A 19,818-nucleotide genomic window follows, 5' to 3' on the forward strand; every position below is an offset into this window, starting at 1 on the left:
GATGACGGAGGCAGTATGACCTCTGAAACGTTGGTTAACATCGACCAGACTACACAGCGCAACAACCCAGAAGACAGAAATCTTCATACTCATCGCCCTGATGACGGAGGCAGTATGACCTCCGAAACGTCGGTTAACATCGACCAGACTACACGGCGCAACAACCCAGAAGACAGAAATCTTCATACTCATCGCCCTGATGACGGAGGCAGTATGACCTCTGAAACGTTGGTTAACATCGACCAGACTACACAGCGCAATAACCCAGAAGACAGAAATCTTCATACTCACGGCTGTAAAAACCTCAAATCTTACATATATTTGTTTTTCTTTTTGAGGGCAGTTACAGAATCAAATTTGAACAAGCTCTCCTATTAAATCGATATCAATGAGACCGGCGGCTAATTGCCCTTGTATTTAAAAATAAAATTAAGTGCGATCCGATCGAATGCCTGTTTAGCTTCTATAGGATCTAACAATAAAATTTTCAGTAACGCAAATCGCAAGGCCAAGAATCCCGTGAAAGGATTAATATGGCAACGATATAACAGACACATACAGTCCTATAATCATAAACCCATAAAGTCGAAAAGTGTTCAGCAGCATTACCATGACAATTATAATAACAATGCACATAAGCGTGACGGACATCGCTCATTATATGATTAGACATGTATTCCTGGCATACTCCTGTTTACTAACTAAATTTTGTCTGGTAGTTGAAATAGATTATTGGGCACAAAGAGATTAGACTAGGGTAAATTAGCCTGTCTTGATTTACAGTCAGTTTTGAAGATTATAAGAAATTTCCTGCGCAGTTATAATTCAGCGGCCCATATAAATTATCTGTACAGTACAGCATCATGCAACAAAGTCGTTTTAAAAAAAAAGTGATCTGACATCTTGACCCGAATTATCAACTAGATAACATGGCTCCCGCCAAGCCTTACGAGACCTGCGGAGTCAGATAAAGAGACTCCGAATAACGACATTCTAATTTGAAATGCGCAGTGTTTCTGACCTTGATAACGTGAACTTATGATAAATACCACTCGCGCCATTTATAAATGGTTTTCAAATTTTGAACAATAATTTATTATTTTAAATCTTCAGTTATTTGTCTATTTTGTAATTAATTCAGCTGTTGTTAGTGCAACTATTTGAGAAAAAAAAATCATATACGAATAGCGTCCGAACAAAATATTTCCAAATGTTAATAACACCTTTCCAATGAAAAATTGTATTCTGACATATTTTACAGTTTCACTGGTGGTATTAAAACCTACAACGTCCAAGTCCTTCAAAAACCTAAACTGATAGACCCTTACAGCATTAACCGCCCTGAGGGACGATTAACGGGGATCTACGACTTCACACTCAGGTTTCTCACAGAAAACTAGCCAAAGCGGCTCAGAATTCACGGCGCATTACTTCCAGGTCTGCGTACTCCAAGTATTTTTAGTGTACAAAAGAAACTTATACCAATTACATTAAAAAGTTTCATAATTTTCTAAGATCCCACACAGAATGGCGGTAGTTTCAAGATAATCTTAGAAATATCGCGGCAACATTGGTGATACTGACAGCAAGAAAACAAAATCTTGTTCATGAAGTCTGTCTTCTGGGTGGTAGCACCGTGTACTCTGGTGGAAATATACAGACGTTTCACAGGTCCTTGCTGTGCCCTGATGATGGAGGCAGCAAGAACCTCTGGAACCTTTGTATACTTCTACCAGAGTGCACGGCGCTACAACCCAGAAGACAGCCATCCTCACACTCACGTCCGTAAAAATCTCAAATCCAGTACTCGCCGATTACGGTATCTCAGTCAACATGTTTGAGCGCAAGATCGTGCGGTGAGCTCTCGTGAAACAGGTCAACACGTGTCAGCGCTTTATCTGGCGGTCATTGCAAAAACAGTTGTCACGTTCCCGGCAGTTCATCTGATCGAGGGGGGGGGGGGGGGGGGCCCAAATGACCACGTGCTGGGCTCGTGTGCCAGACGGTCCGAAACAGAAGTCTTGACCTCGCGCTGAGCGAACGTAGAGACCTTCGTGTCGGATCTCCAAGCCGTCGGGTGTTTCCGTCGCTTAACGACGGAAGTGAAAACATTCAGCCGTTTAGGCCTAATTGACATCAACCCAAGCACACTTATAACAGCTGTTAACATACAGAAAGAGGTTCTCACGGTGGTGAGTACGAAGATGGCTGTCTTCTGGGTTGTTGCGCCGGGTAGTGAGATTATTGTTTGAGGTCCTTGCTGCCGCCATCATAATCGCCTTGATGACGGAGGCAGCAATGACCTCTGAAACGTCGGTAAACTTCTACGAGACCACGAAAAGGGTTTTCTTCTAGCCTCTGCGTCCATACCGGTTCTAGGGACCACCCACCCTCCTATCCAATGGGTCTCGGTGATAAAGTGCGACCGGAGCGTGACGCTGACCACTCACCCCGTCTATAGCGGAGGTTGAGAATGAGTAGGAGATATATGCCTCTCCACTTGAGCGCCTACATGGCGCAGCGGGATAACTTTATTTCCTTCTTTTTTATAGTGTAATTATTATATATATACTTCCTGCTAGATAAGCCGTATACACAAACATTTGAAAATAATTAATTATGAAGTTATTCTTAGAATGTGTTATTCATACGTTGTGTTCATAATCGTAAAAAAAGCAGTCGCCTGAAATCCGTTTAAACAGAACCATAGTTATAATGGAATCTGAACTATTAACCAAGACGTGTCAAATCCGCATCTTTCATTCCCGAAGCACATAAATATGAGTGCAGAGTTCACAGTGCTTTGCAAGATTGTCTTTCATTTACTGTGCAGCTAATCAGGATCGCGACATGGCCTTCCTTGTTTTTTCGAATGTGACAGCCATGAAAAGCCCAGTGGGTACGAAGGGCCGCTTAGAAAGAGGAAACTGTACCGGGGGCCACCGCACGAGTCCAACTCAGAGCTTGAGCATTTTCATTCCCACAAGCACGCACAAATGTGAATTACACTGAAGCACATTTCCACTTTGTTTCAAATGAAATATAAACCAGTGGTGCATAAGCGGCTATTTGACGCGCATTGTAAACTTTAAATTTGTTAAAATTGGGACATTCTGGGTCACACATAGTGTACAATTCGATAAAAGATTCGGACCACGAGTTTGACATGGCTGATCTATGACCTTCTACAAGAAATGATTAAAATAATGGACTTCCTGAAACTCCATAACCTAGTTCACCATTGGGATGGAATTAATTTAATCCTTGTAACTGAAATGATCAGGAAGACAACGTTGATGAACTAACAACGGCCCCTGTGTTTTCAAAGAGAATTACGACTGCAGTGTCTAAGTGACTGTCTAGCTAAGACTCTGAATTACGACTACTTGTATTATGGCACTGTTTGAGCTGTAGTGGTTATACACTCGAATAAACTAGATGATCACGAGTTGTGTGTACGCATTCTGGACAAAATGAAAATGCATGTTAAGATACTATCCCGTTATTCGCCTCGAAACTGAGGAAATCGACGATGAATCTCAGTCATGATAGTGGTATCTCGGCAGGGATTCGAACCACTTCCTCCCAAAATACAAATTCAGATAATATTCTAGAGCCACAGCAGAGGCGGCTAGACGCTGATTCGCCTTCGCAGACTTGCCGAGTGACTTGAATTGCGATTCGTCGGAAAAGAAGTGACAGTGGACCAGATTTTTATCCAAGTTCTTCTATTTTTCCACCAAGTTCCATACCCACTTGTCATGACCGCATGAGATTCGTGACAGCCCTGACCAAAGCAGCACGTTTTCTTACCCTCGGTCCTAAATTACAGGCTTCTCCAGTTTTGAACGCGTTTCTCATCTCCGTCATGCGTGATACACTTCATGTCCATCGCGTCTATTTTCAATGGCGAATTACTTTCTCTTGGACAAAACGAGAAATCAAAAACTGTTGAAATATAACTCAAGTGACAGAATTAAACAATTTGGAACTCAATGGCTGCCACAGACAGAACGGAGGAGCAGCGTTGTTTCCAAGACAGGCAAGGCACAGGAATGCGGTCTTAGAGGAAATCAGTTGGTAGACTAGGGAAGAGACCGTCAGAACAAATTTTGGAGCCAGTACAGGTTTAAACCTAAACTTTGGCCGATGATAATGGCTATAATAATAGACTACTCAGGTGAAAAGTGCAAATTATGAAGGTCCTCAAAACAGCGTTGATGAAACCTCTGTGAATGGTAAGAAAGGTTTAAGTCAAACGTAATTTATGTTGACCCACACATAACCACAGAAATAACTTACGATTACGCGAATCATACATAGTAATGGGTCTTAGTTGGGCAGTTAATAGATGTATTTAGGTAATCGATAACGCCGGTAACTCGCTAATTTGGAATCTATCAGCGTGACCACTAAAAGCTCGCCAGATTTGCCGTGTGGTGTTGTCGCTTTCAGCTGCAGCTGCCGAGTGCATTGATCCTTAAAGGCAATGCCAGCATCGTACTTGCCTTACTAGTCACAATCATGCTGGCTGGAACTACATCTTGCAACCCAGAGGTCAATGATTGAACGTTGAGGTGAAACTGCAGTGAGACGCAACAGTCGAAATGATTTCGCGAACACGAATTGGCTGAAGCAAACCTCCTCCTCCTCCGTCATGACTGGCTAGTTCATCTTTCATGGCGTTCTTTGTTCGTTTCTTTTTCGGCGGGGACAGAATTTTGTACGATTTCTAAGTCCACGGATGTGCATTCCTGTTCATATGTTAACCAAATTTGACGGTGAAGATGCTTGTCTTCTAGGTTGTTTGCCGCCTCATCCGTCATTTTGTTATCACCGATAGTAGGATATTCAAAAGTGCAAGTGTTAGGTCGTGCGGAACAGCACAACTTCCACACGAAATTCCATCTCAATCCGTCCAATGGTTCTCGAGTTCAACAGACTGTACAGACGGACAGACAGACTCGACAAGACCATAATGCTCTCCCTATGCACTTCGCGCAAAGAACGCATAATAATCATACACAAAATATGTTTAGAAATGTCAACTCGACAGACATCTTACACTAAATGTATGAGAATTTGTATGGGCTCATGTATCACGATTTTTAAATTGGCATGTATCTCATACAAGTTCTGATACATGTATCCAGATGTAAATTTACCTAAAACAGACGTACTGAACAGAGAGAAATATACACTAGATAAAATCAAAATCTGTAAGTAGCTTACATACTAAACTGAGAACATTATGTAAAAATTTCTTAAGAGTGGACCAACAGCTGATAATTCTCTCTGGCTATTAATAATGACTAATTAATCTCGTAACTGCCCAATGACATAAAACGGTAGTGCAGTAATGCCGTCAGCAGGGAGCTGTTAATTAGTCAGCGTAATGAGTCACGGAACCCACAGACTGTGATCGATCTGGTACATTAATCAACGTCATTAAGTGCCAGTTAAATTGTGAAGACGCCGAAATTTCATCGCGTCCAAACGTTTGATTAACCTATTCAAGACCAATAAATGTATAGTATTTAATAATTCAGTCCGTACCTCAATGAAAACACAGCGCTTCACCATAACAAAGATCGAATGGCTAATGCTATTTAAACAGAATACTCCTTGCCAATAGAGCACACTATGGCCTAAGCAACATCTTTACATCATAATCCGTGTCTAGAAAAACAAACCCAGAAGACAGGAATCTTCATACTCATCGCCCTGATGACGGAGGCAGTATGACCTCCGAAACGTTGGTTAACATCGACCAGACTACACGGCGCAACAACCCAGAAGACAGAAATCTTCATACTCATCGCCCTGATGATGGAGGCAGTATGACCTCCGAAACGTTGGTTAACATCGACCAGACTACACAGCGCAACAACCCAGAAGACAGAAATCTTCATACTCATCGCCCTGATGATGGAGGCAGTATGACCTTTGAAACGTTGGTTAACATCGACCAGACTACACAGCGCAACAACCCAGAAGACAGAAATCTTCATACTCATCGCCCTGATGACGGAGGCAGTATGACCTCTGAAACGTTGGTTAACATCGACCAGACTACACAGCGCAACAACCCAGAAGACAGAAATCTTCATACTCATCGCCCTGATGATGGAGGTAGTATGACCTCTGAAACGTTGGTAAACATCTACCAGACTACACAGCGCAACAACCCAGAAGACAGAAATCTTCATACTCTGATGACGGAGGCAGTATGACCTCTGAAACGTTGGTAAACATCGACCAGACTACACAGCAAAACAACCCAGAAGACAGAAATCTTCATACTCATCGCCCTGATGATGGAGGCAGTATGACCTTTGAAACGTTGGTTAACATCGACCAGACTACACAGCGCAACAACCCAGAAGACAGAAATCTTCATACTCATCGCCCTGATGATGGAGGTAGTATGACCTCTGAAACGTTGGTAAACATCGACCAGACTACACAGCAAAACAACCCAGAAGACAGAAATCTTCATACTTATCGCCCGGATGATGGAGGCAGTATGACCTTTGAAACGTTGGTTAACATCGACCAGACTACACAGCGCAACAACCCAGAAGACAGAAATCTTCATACTCATCGCCCTGATGATGGAGGTAGTATGACCTCTGAAACGTTGGTAAACATCTACCAGACTACACAGCGCAACAACCCAGAAGACAGAAATCTTCATACTCTGATGACGGAGGCAGTATGACCTCTGAAACGTTGGTAAACATCGACCAGACTACACAGCAAAACAACCCAGAAGACAGAAATCTTCATACTCATCGCCCTGATGATGGAGGCAGTATGACCTTTGAAACGTTGGTTAACATCGACCAGACTACACAGCGCAACAACCCAGAAGACAGAAATCTTCATACTCATCGCCCTGATGATGGAGGTAGTATGACCTCTGAAACGTTGGTAAACATCGACCAGACTACACAGCGCAACAACCCAGAAGATAGAAATCTTCATACTCTGATGACGGAGGCAGTATGACCTCTGAAACGTTGGTTAACATCAACCAGACTACACAGCAAAACAACCCAGAAGACAGAAATCTTCATGCATAAGCCTGTAAGCATCGATCAGATCGATCCTGCGTATTCGACACTTCTTTCCTGAATAAGTCAAATGATAGATATTCCAGGACTTTTCGAATCGAAATGTTACAAATCGTCAAAACCTTAATGGTATCTTTGGGTCATTATGGGCCTGTCATGGTCGCTTCTTTGTATGCAATCTCATATTAATACTGTACAACCAATGCATTTCGGACAGCGTTCTTAATAAACTAAGAAAAAGTTTGGAAAACACTGACATGAGGCTTGAAAACTAATAGTCTCAAACACACAGGCCTATGAACTGTAGCCATGACAATAACCAAACACATTGTAAGCCTACTGATTAATAAGAAAAAATCAGACAGAGATACGAGGCAAATGAAGTGAAAGATTCTATATGTCGGGGGGTTCTATTATCATCCTGATAACCTCACTGGAAATACGGTCAGGGATTTGGTCTCTTCCATTATAACAGGTTTCAAAGTTTTCATTATCAGTCTCACTGTTTAGCAAGGCCAGTTTAAGAAAAAGCAAAACAAGTCCAACAAGCCAGTGTGCAATTTTATCACATTTTATTTCAAGGATGCAGAGTATGCATAATTTTATGTACACGCGAAATTACTTGCAGGTCTGCTTCCAAACAACTTCATAGTACAGCCGTGCAGTTGTCTTGAGCAGATGGTAAGAAACACCCAGCCCATATTATAAGCTGCTTGAATGCAGTTCACATAGCAACACTAACAGTGTTAGGTAAGCATAAATTACAGCTGTCCCGCTGTACGCCATGTAGGTGCTTGGGGGGAGAGGTTGTATTGCTCCTACCCATTTCTAGCCTCGGCACTAGATTAAGGGTTAGCATCACGCCCCGGCCGGCTTTACCCCCAGAAAGGGACCCCGGACAGGAGGCTGGGTGGGCCCCAGAGCCGGTCTGGACGCAGAGGTTAGAGGCTAGTGCTTTCTTTGTGGATGGATGCAGACTTGTGCTTTATTACTCTGGGTATGAAGTGGTCCATCAGGTCAGCAGAGACCAAGGATGGGCAGAATTTGAGGCAACAGCGTAGAGGGAGTACTGCAGAAAACCTGCCAATATGATCAGTCTGTCTTCTCAGAGCACAAATTATGAAGGCCCTGATGCTCTTCCTTAGATAAGAAAACTGGCTATTAATCCTCGGCATCCAATTTTGAAACTCTCAGAATCTGAGCTTTTCCTTTGCGTTGAGAAACCAAATGGTACATTTGCATAAAAGTCTTTGAAAGCATAGGCATACTTTCGTAAATAATAACCATTTGGTTGATGGATACGGCAGAAGGAAGATTAAAAATATGAACTGAATTCGGCTGTAAATTTACATAATTTAATCTAACATTAATTTAAAATATGCAATATTACCTCGTCAAACAGCCAGAAAACACAGTATCTACACTAATGCATCAATGTTTCTCAACATCACAACGGGATGCTCTCTTATAAACTGAAATTGAAAGAGTCAGTCTTAATTATCATTCTTTATTCCTTAAAAATAAACGAAGTAAGAAGATTGCTTCGTGACTTCACATGCGCCATACACAACCAACTCAGTTTCTGAACTTAGTGCGTAATTTCCTTACCGCAGAGAAGTGCCATACTGCTCCTGCGCTAATGTCAGACTACTAAATATTGCAACACCGCTACATAGGCCGAATAATTAACATCTTCTTAAAACTAATTAAGCTCTAAAACGAGAACAGCAGAATTTCATCAACGTCATCATCATCATCATCAACCATCACGAACATAGCTGTCTTCTGTAATATTGCCTTGTGTAGTCTTCTAGAAACTAATCGAAGTTTCAGAGGTGCTTTTCGCTTCTATCACCAGGGCGCCGTGATGATGGAGGCAGGAATCACCTCTGAAACGTCAGTAAACTTCTACCAGACTAAACGGTGCAGCACCCCAGAAGACATTCGTCAAAACGGATATTAAATTTCGACGACTCCTAAATCCTCGCGACTAACCCGCTCTTGCTTTTAACACATGAGTACAGCCACGTGACCTAAAGATTATTACGTCACGAACATGTGTGCTCCATCAATTGTGTAGGAAGGTGCAGTATACATGAATAATTAGGGCCATTATAATGCACATTTACGTCCAGAGTGAAGCAGAGCTTGTTATGAAAGCACACAATAGACTGATATTCTTTGGTGACGCCCAGCAAATCCCAACTTCAATGTTGTCACGGTGAGTTTATACAGTAAAAATATATTACACACCTACGTGACCTTTCGTTGCTTCATTACTCCTCTCCCCTCTCCCGAATTGTGTCCACCAAACCCACTCTTTCCCTCAATATTCCCATTCGATCACCTTGGCTAGCTCTCATCGTCCGTCAGGGTGTGACTTCGTAACTACTGACCCTGGGAAGAGGAGGAATGTCTGTAGATTGACTTTTCCTTTCCCGTGTGACTTCGCAGTTACCATCAGCGATGCGACTGCCAGTCAAACCCTGGGTCTTGACACCGCATTGTATCTCGCATGATCCTAAGTCAAAGGCTTATCTCAACTATGGCTTAAATAAATAACCAAACGAACGAACTAGCTGTCAGTGGGATTTCAGTAAGAACCTCTGAAACGTCGATAACCTTCTATCAGTTTGCACGGCCCAACAACCCAGAATACAGCCACCTTCACGTACTGTACTTCTCAATAAAGCATCCTCCTGTTTTCACATTCCTTCATACACCTTTGTAAAGTTTTGTGACCGATGGAAAGAAATCGCTAAGTCCTTTTGTATTTTGTAACATTAATTGGAAGTGTTCGTGTTCAGATAAGCGTAACAGATAAAGATGTGTCTAGCGTACACCCATTATCCACGAAACTAATAACTCGAAAGATAGAATCTGACATTTAAAAGAGGATAGGATACAAACACGTCACACCTCCAGGACATACGGGTGTTATACACGAAATTCTGGAGAATTCCGGCCTTGTATTATTGCTTAAGCAAAAATTGGGGCGGGGGTGCTGAGTGGCGGAACAAATCAGGCTTCAATAAAACTTTATACTGCAAAGTAATAAAAGCACTTGTTCGTAATAGTAACACCTCCATAGATCGGAGTTCTTCCTGATAAGCTAAAAATCGCTCAGCTAATCAAATAATTTCGTGTACGTTATGTAAACAGACTGTTCATTACCAGTTTCACAAAAACCCTCTACAGGCCAATGCCTGTATTAGATTATTGTTACGAAAGTTTTTGAAAAACGCCGCTCGTGACTGACCTATTTCAAGGCCATACGTCGGCAGTATCAGTTGACTGAATTACGCCTATAGGTCTACACGACGTTTCGAGAGTTGGCTTTATATACCCGTCTTCGAGTGACTGCCATCATACTGATAAATATTTTATTGTTTTCAGTTTAGTGACTACAAATGAAATGAAATCCAGGATCTTTCAAAGTTCAGGCTGGTATTGGTGTTAACGTATTAGCCTAATTTTCAAATGGTCCCAGGTTAAATCTCAACCGTCGCTACTAATCTTAAGGTAGAATAACACCAATCACCTGTAAACGAACGAGAACCCAAGTCTCGAATTATTGTGTTTATCAGACATAAACATGAAAGCTACCCACGAATAAATCTGACATCCTTGCTTCAGAGACACGATTTCTGAACCCTCCGAACATTCAGTAATACTTCTGTTTGCAAGATGTAAGTTTATTCGACAGGATCTAATCACTTAAAGAGAGAGTTTGGCTGTTTTTTTGTTATCAAGCTTGAGGTCAGCGATCAGTGATAAAGGCGGCTCCATGTTCTGCAGCCTCAGCGGACACAAGAAGAAGTCTGATGATGCTCTCGGACTTGTGCAGGTATTTCTTGGATTGTCTATTGTACGAGCATCAGCTTGTCAGTTCTTTCAATTGTGAGACATGATTAATATCAACAGATAAACAAAGGATTGGGTGTGCGGTCTGACAAGACACGCTGCCAAAAGCGACACTGTACATACAGACTTGTGTTGACGGGACAATACTTCGGGTGAGCCCGTGAAACTCATACATCAGACTTTCGAAATTTGTATCGGTATCTTCGTTTTTCCGCCATTCTCTCTTCCGCATTCTTGACCCCCCCCCCCCCAATCCAAAGATATTTTAAAGAAAGACATTTAATTTTGAATAATATTTTAATATGTTACAAAAATATAAGGAGTGTAAAAAAGTGGATTTCTAAATAAATAAAAGGGCGAAGCCACAGACCGAAAATCAATGTCGAGTTGTGAAATCTTTGGCCGGTTACCGACTATCCTGACCAAGTTTCGTCCATCCAGGAAAATTCTGGGATGCAAACTTAAAAACACGCCATTTTACATCATTGTCGATTCATCATCCACAATCATTCCACAGATCCACTGTACATAAAATATCCAGTTGAAGAAATATCATTAAATAACCCAAGAATGAGTCAATCAAGAAGGCAGAGTAACACCATATTTGCATGTACTCGGCATTAACCAAATAAAAGCCGGAAGTTGAAACATCGAGAAGCAACGCGAAGCTGTAAATACCGGATTACAGATAATTTTTTATAACATATAAAAAGTTTTATTTTTGTCTGTAAAGTAAATTAACAATATCTCAATCGATTTATATGCACTTGTAGACAAAATAGGAAAATAAATGATAAGCGAGACTTACAGAATGTGAAAGCTGTTGGTATTATGTAAAAACAAAATGGAAGACGTTCACACAGTTGTTTTGTTTTTTCGTCGTGGCCCTTTAAAGGCCGTGCGCAATGCAGGTCCATGCAGCATCGTGGCTTGCTCGAATAATAACCTTTACATGCAAGTGCCAGTGAAACCTCTCAAACTGTGGTACACGAACCCTCGTCACATTGCCGTACCCTATGCTCGAATCTCTGTTCCGAGAGCAACTCTTCTAACTCACGTTTGCGGTGATTACGTTACCCCCTCCTGGAAATGAACCTGTTTCTACAAACAAACGTTTCACAGCGTCGAATGATCTTGTTTTTATATCTTTGCAGGCCTGCCACATTTTCAGACGTGTCAGAGGTACTCACTGCCTATCTCCAGATGTAGGGGCCCAACAGATTAGGTTTTACCTGAAGGCAGAGACAAATTTCAGTCTCCGAAACGTAGTTCTTAATTACAATTTAGACGATGGATAATGTCCAAAAAAAATTTTTTTATTGTTGCTACTATTACTAAGATTCAAATAATAATAACCAATTGCCTATAGACGGTGGCCTAGCCACCCCCGAAAATGTCATGTGTTACATGAAATAACCTCAGGCTACGGACAAAGTGTACTATATTATTATTATAATGGTTATATTTTCAACAACTGTTGCAACAGAAGAATTACTTGGCAGTCCATAACCATCTATTCCATGACCTCATGTACGAGGTGCGATCGGAAGGTTTCCAGACTGCGCGTATAAAATCCCGTACACTTATCTCAGGTATTAAATTCATCCATCACCCTCGAAGTAGTTCCCCTGGGAGTGAACACAACGATCCCAGCGCCGCTGCCAAGCCTGTAAGCATCCCTGGAAATCTTTCTTTGTCAGCCTGTCAAGCACCATCTGCGATTCTGCCTGAATCTCTTGCCAAAGACTCGCCAAAACGGCTACGGAAACCTATGAAATGCTAAAGCAAGCATTTGGGGAGTCCGCAATGGGTCGTGCACAAACTTTTGTGTGGCATTCACGTTTTAAAAATGGCCGAACCTCTGTCGATGATGACGAGCGTTCTGGACGACCATCTTCGAGCACAACGCCCGAAAATGTTACAAAGATTCGGCAGGCCATTCACGAACATCGACGTCGTACCATCAACGACTTGTGCGACATTGTTGGGATAGGCTATGGGACCTGTCAGCTGATTCTAAAGGAAGAACTCCACATGCGACGCATCATGACAACGCGCCAGCGTACACCGCCCTCAAAGTTCGGCAGTTTTTGGCCTCAAACACCATGGCCGTCATCCCTCACCCTCCTTATTCGCCGTGTGACTTCTTCCTCTTCCCAAAGATGAAAATTCAGCTAAAGGGAAGGAGATTTGAGACGATAGAAGAGATTCAGGCATAATCGCAGATGGTGCTTGACAGGCTGACAAAGAAAGATTTCCAGGGATGCTTCCAGGCTTGGCAGCGGCGCTGGGATCGTTGTGTTCACTCCCAGGGGAACTACTTCGAGGGTGATGGATGAATTTAATACCTGAGATAAGTGTACGGGTTTTTATACGCGCAGTCTGGAAACTTTCAGATCGCACCTCGTATATGCTGGACACAATGTCCATTTACAATTCATACGATGAAGAGTGAAAGTTAAAGAAATAATGCCCCATTTGAAACTCTTCTTTTATTAAAGTCACATGGATCTAGGAACCTCAACTTTACCGATTGCCATGACAAAGAAATAAATGTTTTCTTTTATTTCCAAAGCTTTAATGGAATTCATTATGACTGTAGGATTCACGTCATTCATTTCACTTAATACGTTTGCTAGTATGCTGGGAGATATACAATGATTTCCATCAGGATACTAAACCTCACGGTGAAAGTAGCCAAGGGCAAACACGACTTCATAATGGCATGTGTCTTAAATATTTTCTACGGAATTCCAACTTAAAGTATTTGATTGATGAAGTGTATGGTATTTTGCTGATAAAACATTGCAGACATGCAAGCGAGTTTGTAAGGTCCTTGTTTATTATCTGGTAAGATAGTTCGAGAAATGTAAAATTAAATGAGTAAGATATGGACAAACACTGTACAAAGCTCCTTCTTTTGTTTTTAGTACTTCGCCTCTAAGAGAATATTTTATGAGACTGTATCAGTGTACATAAGTTCCTCTTATACGACCACGCGTCTATCATTGAACCTTCATAATTTTTTTAGATTCGTTCAGACATTATGACGCATTGAACTGTCTAATCTGATGATGAGTTTTCTGTGTTAAAATGTTTATAACAGCGTAAGCTTAAATTACGTCTCGTTACAATGTGCAGATAGAAGTCGAGGCACAGGCCTGAATTTGAAATGAAGATCTGAAGGTAGGTGGGAGTTGAGGTCACAACAAACACACGATAAATAATGTGTAAAGACGCCGTAAAACTGAGATTTTGATCGAGAAGTAATTTACTGAAATTTAAATACTAGAAACATGATAATCTGAAGTTTTCATAACTATAAAAACGTGGAATGTAGTCTTATAGGTTGTAACACAGAGTCTTCTTGTAGGTGGTTACCGACGTTTCGTAAGAACGTATCGACTTCAACGTCACTCTTCCTCCGAAATGTTGGTAACGACCTACAAGACTACACAGACCCTGATGATGGAACCGATATCTTCCTCCGAAACGCTGGTAAACACCTACAACGCCTCACGCGTTACAATCCAGATTTCAATAATAAACATCTGCAACCTTCAGAACCTCAAATCTCACATTCCTGATATTTACATCTTAGTCCGATGATCCTCAACTTATGGTCCCACGTCCATAGATTGACAATTTAACGAACAAAAAAGATATTAATGTCACGCAAGAAATTACTTTCAACAACTGAAATGGGTCGTGGTAACTTTGGCAACCATTCGAGCTGCACATTTAAGAGTTTCTGGTGTACCAAACTCTCGCTTCGCGTCATTGACTCGTTTTTCGAGTAATAACTAATCCTATGATTCAGTCTTCCTTGGGCAGTTCATGGTAAAATGAGCGCAGCCTATATCACACATAGAAGTATGAGTAGATGAGAGGATAATATTAAAGTGGATCTTAAGAAACGGGATGGGAGAATGTTATCTAGCTTCGGGTAGTAAGCAGTGGCTGTCCCTTTTGGACACGGTAATAAATACCTTTGTTCTATTAGGCTAGGAACACACTGGCGCAACTAGTCGCGTGTGGCGTGTCGAGTGTTGTCGCGCGGCTGTTATTTGTATTGCTTTTTATAGGTGCGAAACCCATTGTCGCGGCGCATAATATAAAATACATCCAACTAACCTAACCCATCACCGGTATGCTCAAACCGCGGAAGAATTTTCAGTGTCAGTACGGCTATCTTTATAATTACTCATAAAAACATGAGTAGAATAAGAAAAGCGGGAAAAATGGAATACATTCCTTCTGCTCCTCAGAAGAATTTACCTCAACAAAAAGTTTTCAGCAATCACAAATACATGCAATCAATAGTGGGTATGATTCTTTGTGTAACTAATTATTTTTGCGGTAATACTGTAGTTGATTGTAAATTACTGTCATAACTATGTAATTTATATTTGTGCTATAACAAATTCTACAGCCTTGGATTAGGCCTAAGAAGGATCTATGGAATATAAATATATCAAATTATATTCTATTCTGAGCATTCTAATGTTAGCAATACATACCATGATAATTGGCCGGCACTTTCTCATGATGCTCAGTTTACTGGATGAGTTGATGATGAAATGAATTTGCACACCGGTGGGAAAAGTCTTAATTTAATTGAAACAGTAGCACAGTTTCAACACTTAGTTCTCATATGTAATTTCACACGCTTCATATAACTGCGTCTAAACAATGGGACAACAGTGTTGCACATAAAAATGTATTCTAATTGTGACACTCGAAAACGTGCTGCACTATTTTATTAAAATTATGCTCAAAGAGTAAAACTATCTAATATAAAACGCTAGAATACGAAATTCAAACAAACAAACAAACAAACATTCAATGATGCGAACTAGCATCAAAAGTCACGCCCTCAGGTAACCGTGAGGTTAACTGCTGCTGAACATGCAGACGATCCATCGGGTACCAGATCCAGTCTCTTGATTGGTTAGTCCCTCCCTCCGCCGATTACGTCACCGCACACCTCTCTCAATCCGGTTTGGGTAATTCAGTTTAAAATGTATGATCAAATGGAGTAATAACAATAATTTCTCTTTTCAAACAACTGGGAAAAAAAAACTTGAAAAGGTGCAGTCCGTCGGAGTACACTGTGTTTCTACATTCGCCCTTTGCACACTGGCTTTTGGAATGCTCCTCAGTTGGTAAATCATAGGAGGATTTTAAAATGTCATCATTTTGTCTGCATCAAATATTTTAGTGTTTAAAAATTGATCGAAAATCGTAAAATAAAAACCTACAAGGTCTTACTTAAACGATGATCTAGTTTTCCTTTGCAAGATGAGAACTAAAATTCATCAGACATCTTTTTGATTTCGCGGAAGTAGCATAGGGGTGAATTCTATTTTATCCACCAGGTGGAAGCAGATACACATCCCAACAGTATTTCTGCACTGTGACTCTCTGAAGATCGTACTCTCTCGTGCAATCAAACCCAATAGTATTTACAAATGAAAAATGTATTAATACAGAGCCGCGGAAAGAAATTTGAGGTATAAAATACCAAAATAAGAAAAAGACAATGCATCTTCCACTGTTATAACAAGAGTGGAATGGTGTGATCTACTGATGCATAATTTCCAAATGCGTTCTTTACTGTTATGAGTACCATATTGCTCGTGTTGCATTTATTAAACAGACGAATCTCACTTATAGTTACAAGCTAATCTCAGTGCAGATGTTCATTTAATGCACTTAATGCAAGATCCAGCGTTAAAGAAAAGGAACCTCTGCGAATATTATGCTTAATTATCTTGAATGTTAGTTTGGTTACTTTGACATATAATTTGTCAATAAATCAATTAGACAATCGGTTAATTATTTCATTACTTTATTTAATTCCAGTCGAATAATATCCCACTCTTAGGCTACAAATCTGTTCACAGTAATCAGTCTGTTAAGAGGGCACTTTCTTTATCTGAAATACACCAGCATCGTATTTCGGGAGCTCTCTTCCGTTCTATTGGTTTCTGTGGTTTCGAAAGAGGCAGAAATATAATCCTTGAAGAGTGACAGACCACGGCGTGATGGCAGGTTAAGTTTTCACTGCAACGGTTAACCAATAATTTAACGCGGTTCCACTTAATGTATTCGTGAAAGGAATGATACAATTAGTCATGTAACTACTGAATAATTATCTGGAATGAAATCAAAGATATTATTTTGTTCGAGAGCCTGTTTTAAGCTGCGTATTGGTTTAATTTCTTGCAAAGATAAGGGACAAAGCGAAATATACATTTTAAGAGCTAAATGCTCAAAGTAAATTCATAAATGGGGTGAGATATTTAAATATTGAAAATAATTTAATTGATTTCGATCAGAAGTCTGGTTGTGCGGAAGAATAATATTATTACCCCCAAATATCACCACGGTGCTAATGTATCTTGATATTTTATTTTAATATAGCAAAATATTTATTTTATATACTGGAACATTCGCCACTGAGCTACAGACTTAAGCTAAATCATAATTTTCTTAGTATGTAGCAATGGTTCTTAACCCTCTTTGGCATACAGAGTTTATTGTTCAAAAATGAGGAGAGGTAAGTTTATTGTTTAATGTTAAGGGGTGACTGCCAAAGATATGAAGAACCACTGTCCTAGATACTTACGTGGTACGTAAAACCAGCATCTATTCGTAACAATGGTTTATATTCCAGTGTCTGCTTTGGTAAAGTGTCTTCATGCGTCATAGTCAGTTCATTTGTTCGCCTTCAGTTTCATGGATGTCTGGAATATTTTTTCTGATGTCAATACTTTATTTGTTATCCAGTCTTTAACATGTAGCAACTAATTGAGCAAGTGCGTAGTCCATAGAGTAAGATCCTTCTTAAAAACTTGACAGTTGCTTAGTTAACCATTTATGGAATTCGAAGGTTCATTACCGCGTCCACAACTCTCCTTAAAAAGACAGTATGTTACGGTAATTTACAGGTCTTAATATGTAGTGCAGGCCATAGGAACATAAATTGTGCTGCTTTCAATCTTTCATTGGTTCTTTTCTCACTAATCACCATATTTTGTAGTTACTTTTGCAGCCTAGAGAAGGCGTCTTCGGGTTTCGATTTGAAGACTCACTGTCACGCTAACAGCGAATTACTGTCCTTGTAAAACCAGTTTTTAATTAATAAGTAATGAACATATAATTTTAAAAGTAATTCTGAGGCCTTGAGACTAATAAAGCTAAGTTGTTGGGTATCCCAAAGCGTTTCTCTTTCAAGTTCGCTCTTGGCTAGCCGTCAATCTCTGCTGTGCCTAAATATCGGTATGTGACATATTCCAATAATGGTTCAATCACTCAGAGGCATCTCAGCTTTCGATCATCTTCAACAGCCGCGCAGACTGCGGTCTCTAACTCTGCTGAAAAGTTATACATAGTATATAATCTACATCTAAAATAAATTAAATAAATTACATTACTGATTATTCAGTGTCTATCATAAAATAATATATTTTTTTAAATTTCACGTACCCCTTAAGATGTCTTCGCGTACCCCAGGTTGAATACCACTGAATTAGAGCATTAGTCGGAGAACTGCAGCTCTCACATAATTTTGAAATTACCCTAATGCGAGCAGGGCAAACGTTTTCTGCTAGTAGAAAAACACTGGTACAAATATATACCATAAGAATATATGCAAGAGCAAACAATCGCAAACATTTTGCAGATTTAGGCCTGTAACGTTAAAATCGCTTTATTGCGTCAAGGTACACTGTTGCATTTTAAAGTAAAGTTTGTCCCACTATACGCCATGTAGGCGCTTGGGGGGGGGAGTGGAGGTATAGCTCCACTCTTTCTTGACCTCGGCACTAGATGGGGGTGAGTGGTCGGCATCACGCCCCGGCCGGCTTTACCCCCGGGAAAGGACCCCGGTACCCATTGTAGAGGAGGCTGGATGCATTGTTCAGACCTTATAAAATTTTTACAAAACAATAAAGAAGTTTTATAACATTAACAATGGCCTGAAATCAAAACTGTTTGGAAGCTAAGAAACAAGTCCTTACAATATACTCTTTAAGTTAAACAAATACAGTTTCACTTACTATTCACATTATTATTATTTTCCGCGGCTTTTGACAAAGATATGAATAGAAAATAAGGCCCGCGCTTATGAAAAGATTGCCATGAACACGACGCGTACCAAAGTATGAGAACTTCGTACGAAAATAAGGCCGGACTGGAGAATACAGAAAAGCTAAAATATGATCGCAGGATATCTTAAGAAGTTTTTAAAACGAATTGAAATTTAACCGACAGTTATAATAAGTAGTTTACGAATCTTTTCAATTTGCGAAATTAAAATTAAATTTAGCTTCTCCGAAAGCAATCTGAGAGCTGTAATAACTGTACATTATTAAACTCGGAAGAAAACTGTAATTTGAAGACGCTGAAAGTGGCTGCAAGAAGTTCAATGAAGGAGAAAGTCCTGGGAAAATAATTTGTTGTACTCTTACGATGGCAAACACGTGTAGTTGTCATGTAACAATGTGCCAGCTGCCTTTAATCTATCGTCGGAGACTGCGCAACTATCACACGCGTCAGTAAACATTCCACGCCCCGGGCACATAAGATAGCCTTCCTCAAATGCCTGTATCGTCACTTTTGGTTGCGTTACGAAAAAAGAAATTCAATAAACTCGTATCAGTTTCACTGTCTCCGTCCGACGGTCACTAAGAAGCAGCAACCTAACCTAACCTAACCGAATTAGATCAAACTAAGTATGGTAGATCTACACTAAATTTTGGCCTTTCGTTATAATTTGGCAAAACTTAAACGTCGTTTAGCTCATAGGCATAAATGAATAATTTATATTATCTTTTGAATACTTTTACAGACTCTGGCCAAAGTTTCTATATGA

At 40.3% G+C, this 19,818-nt stretch overlaps 1 protein-coding gene across 1 annotated transcript in view; it reads right to left on the reverse strand.

Annotated features, from left to right (window-relative positions):
• The window catches only part of LOC147875005 (uncharacterized), a 45,083-nt gene extending 29,242 nt beyond the window's left edge, over window positions 1–15,841 (reverse strand). The window contains exon 1 of the mRNA XM_087342667.1: window positions 15,461–15,841. Within this exon, the coding sequence (XP_087198793.1) occupies window positions 15,461–15,487 (27 nt within the window). The 5' untranslated portion in view covers window positions 15,488–15,841. The remainder of the gene's footprint in view (window positions 1–15,460) is intronic.
• Window positions 15,842–19,818: the final 3,977 nt, after the last annotated feature.

The sequence above is a fragment of the Zootermopsis nevadensis genome, unplaced genomic scaffold (assembly GCF_977971745.1).
Source record: "Zootermopsis nevadensis isolate Lab colony 2312 unplaced genomic scaffold, Znev_1.0 Znev_ptg000003l, whole genome shotgun sequence".
Classification (NCBI taxonomy): domain Eukaryota; kingdom Metazoa; phylum Arthropoda; class Insecta; order Blattodea; family Termopsidae; genus Zootermopsis; species Zootermopsis nevadensis.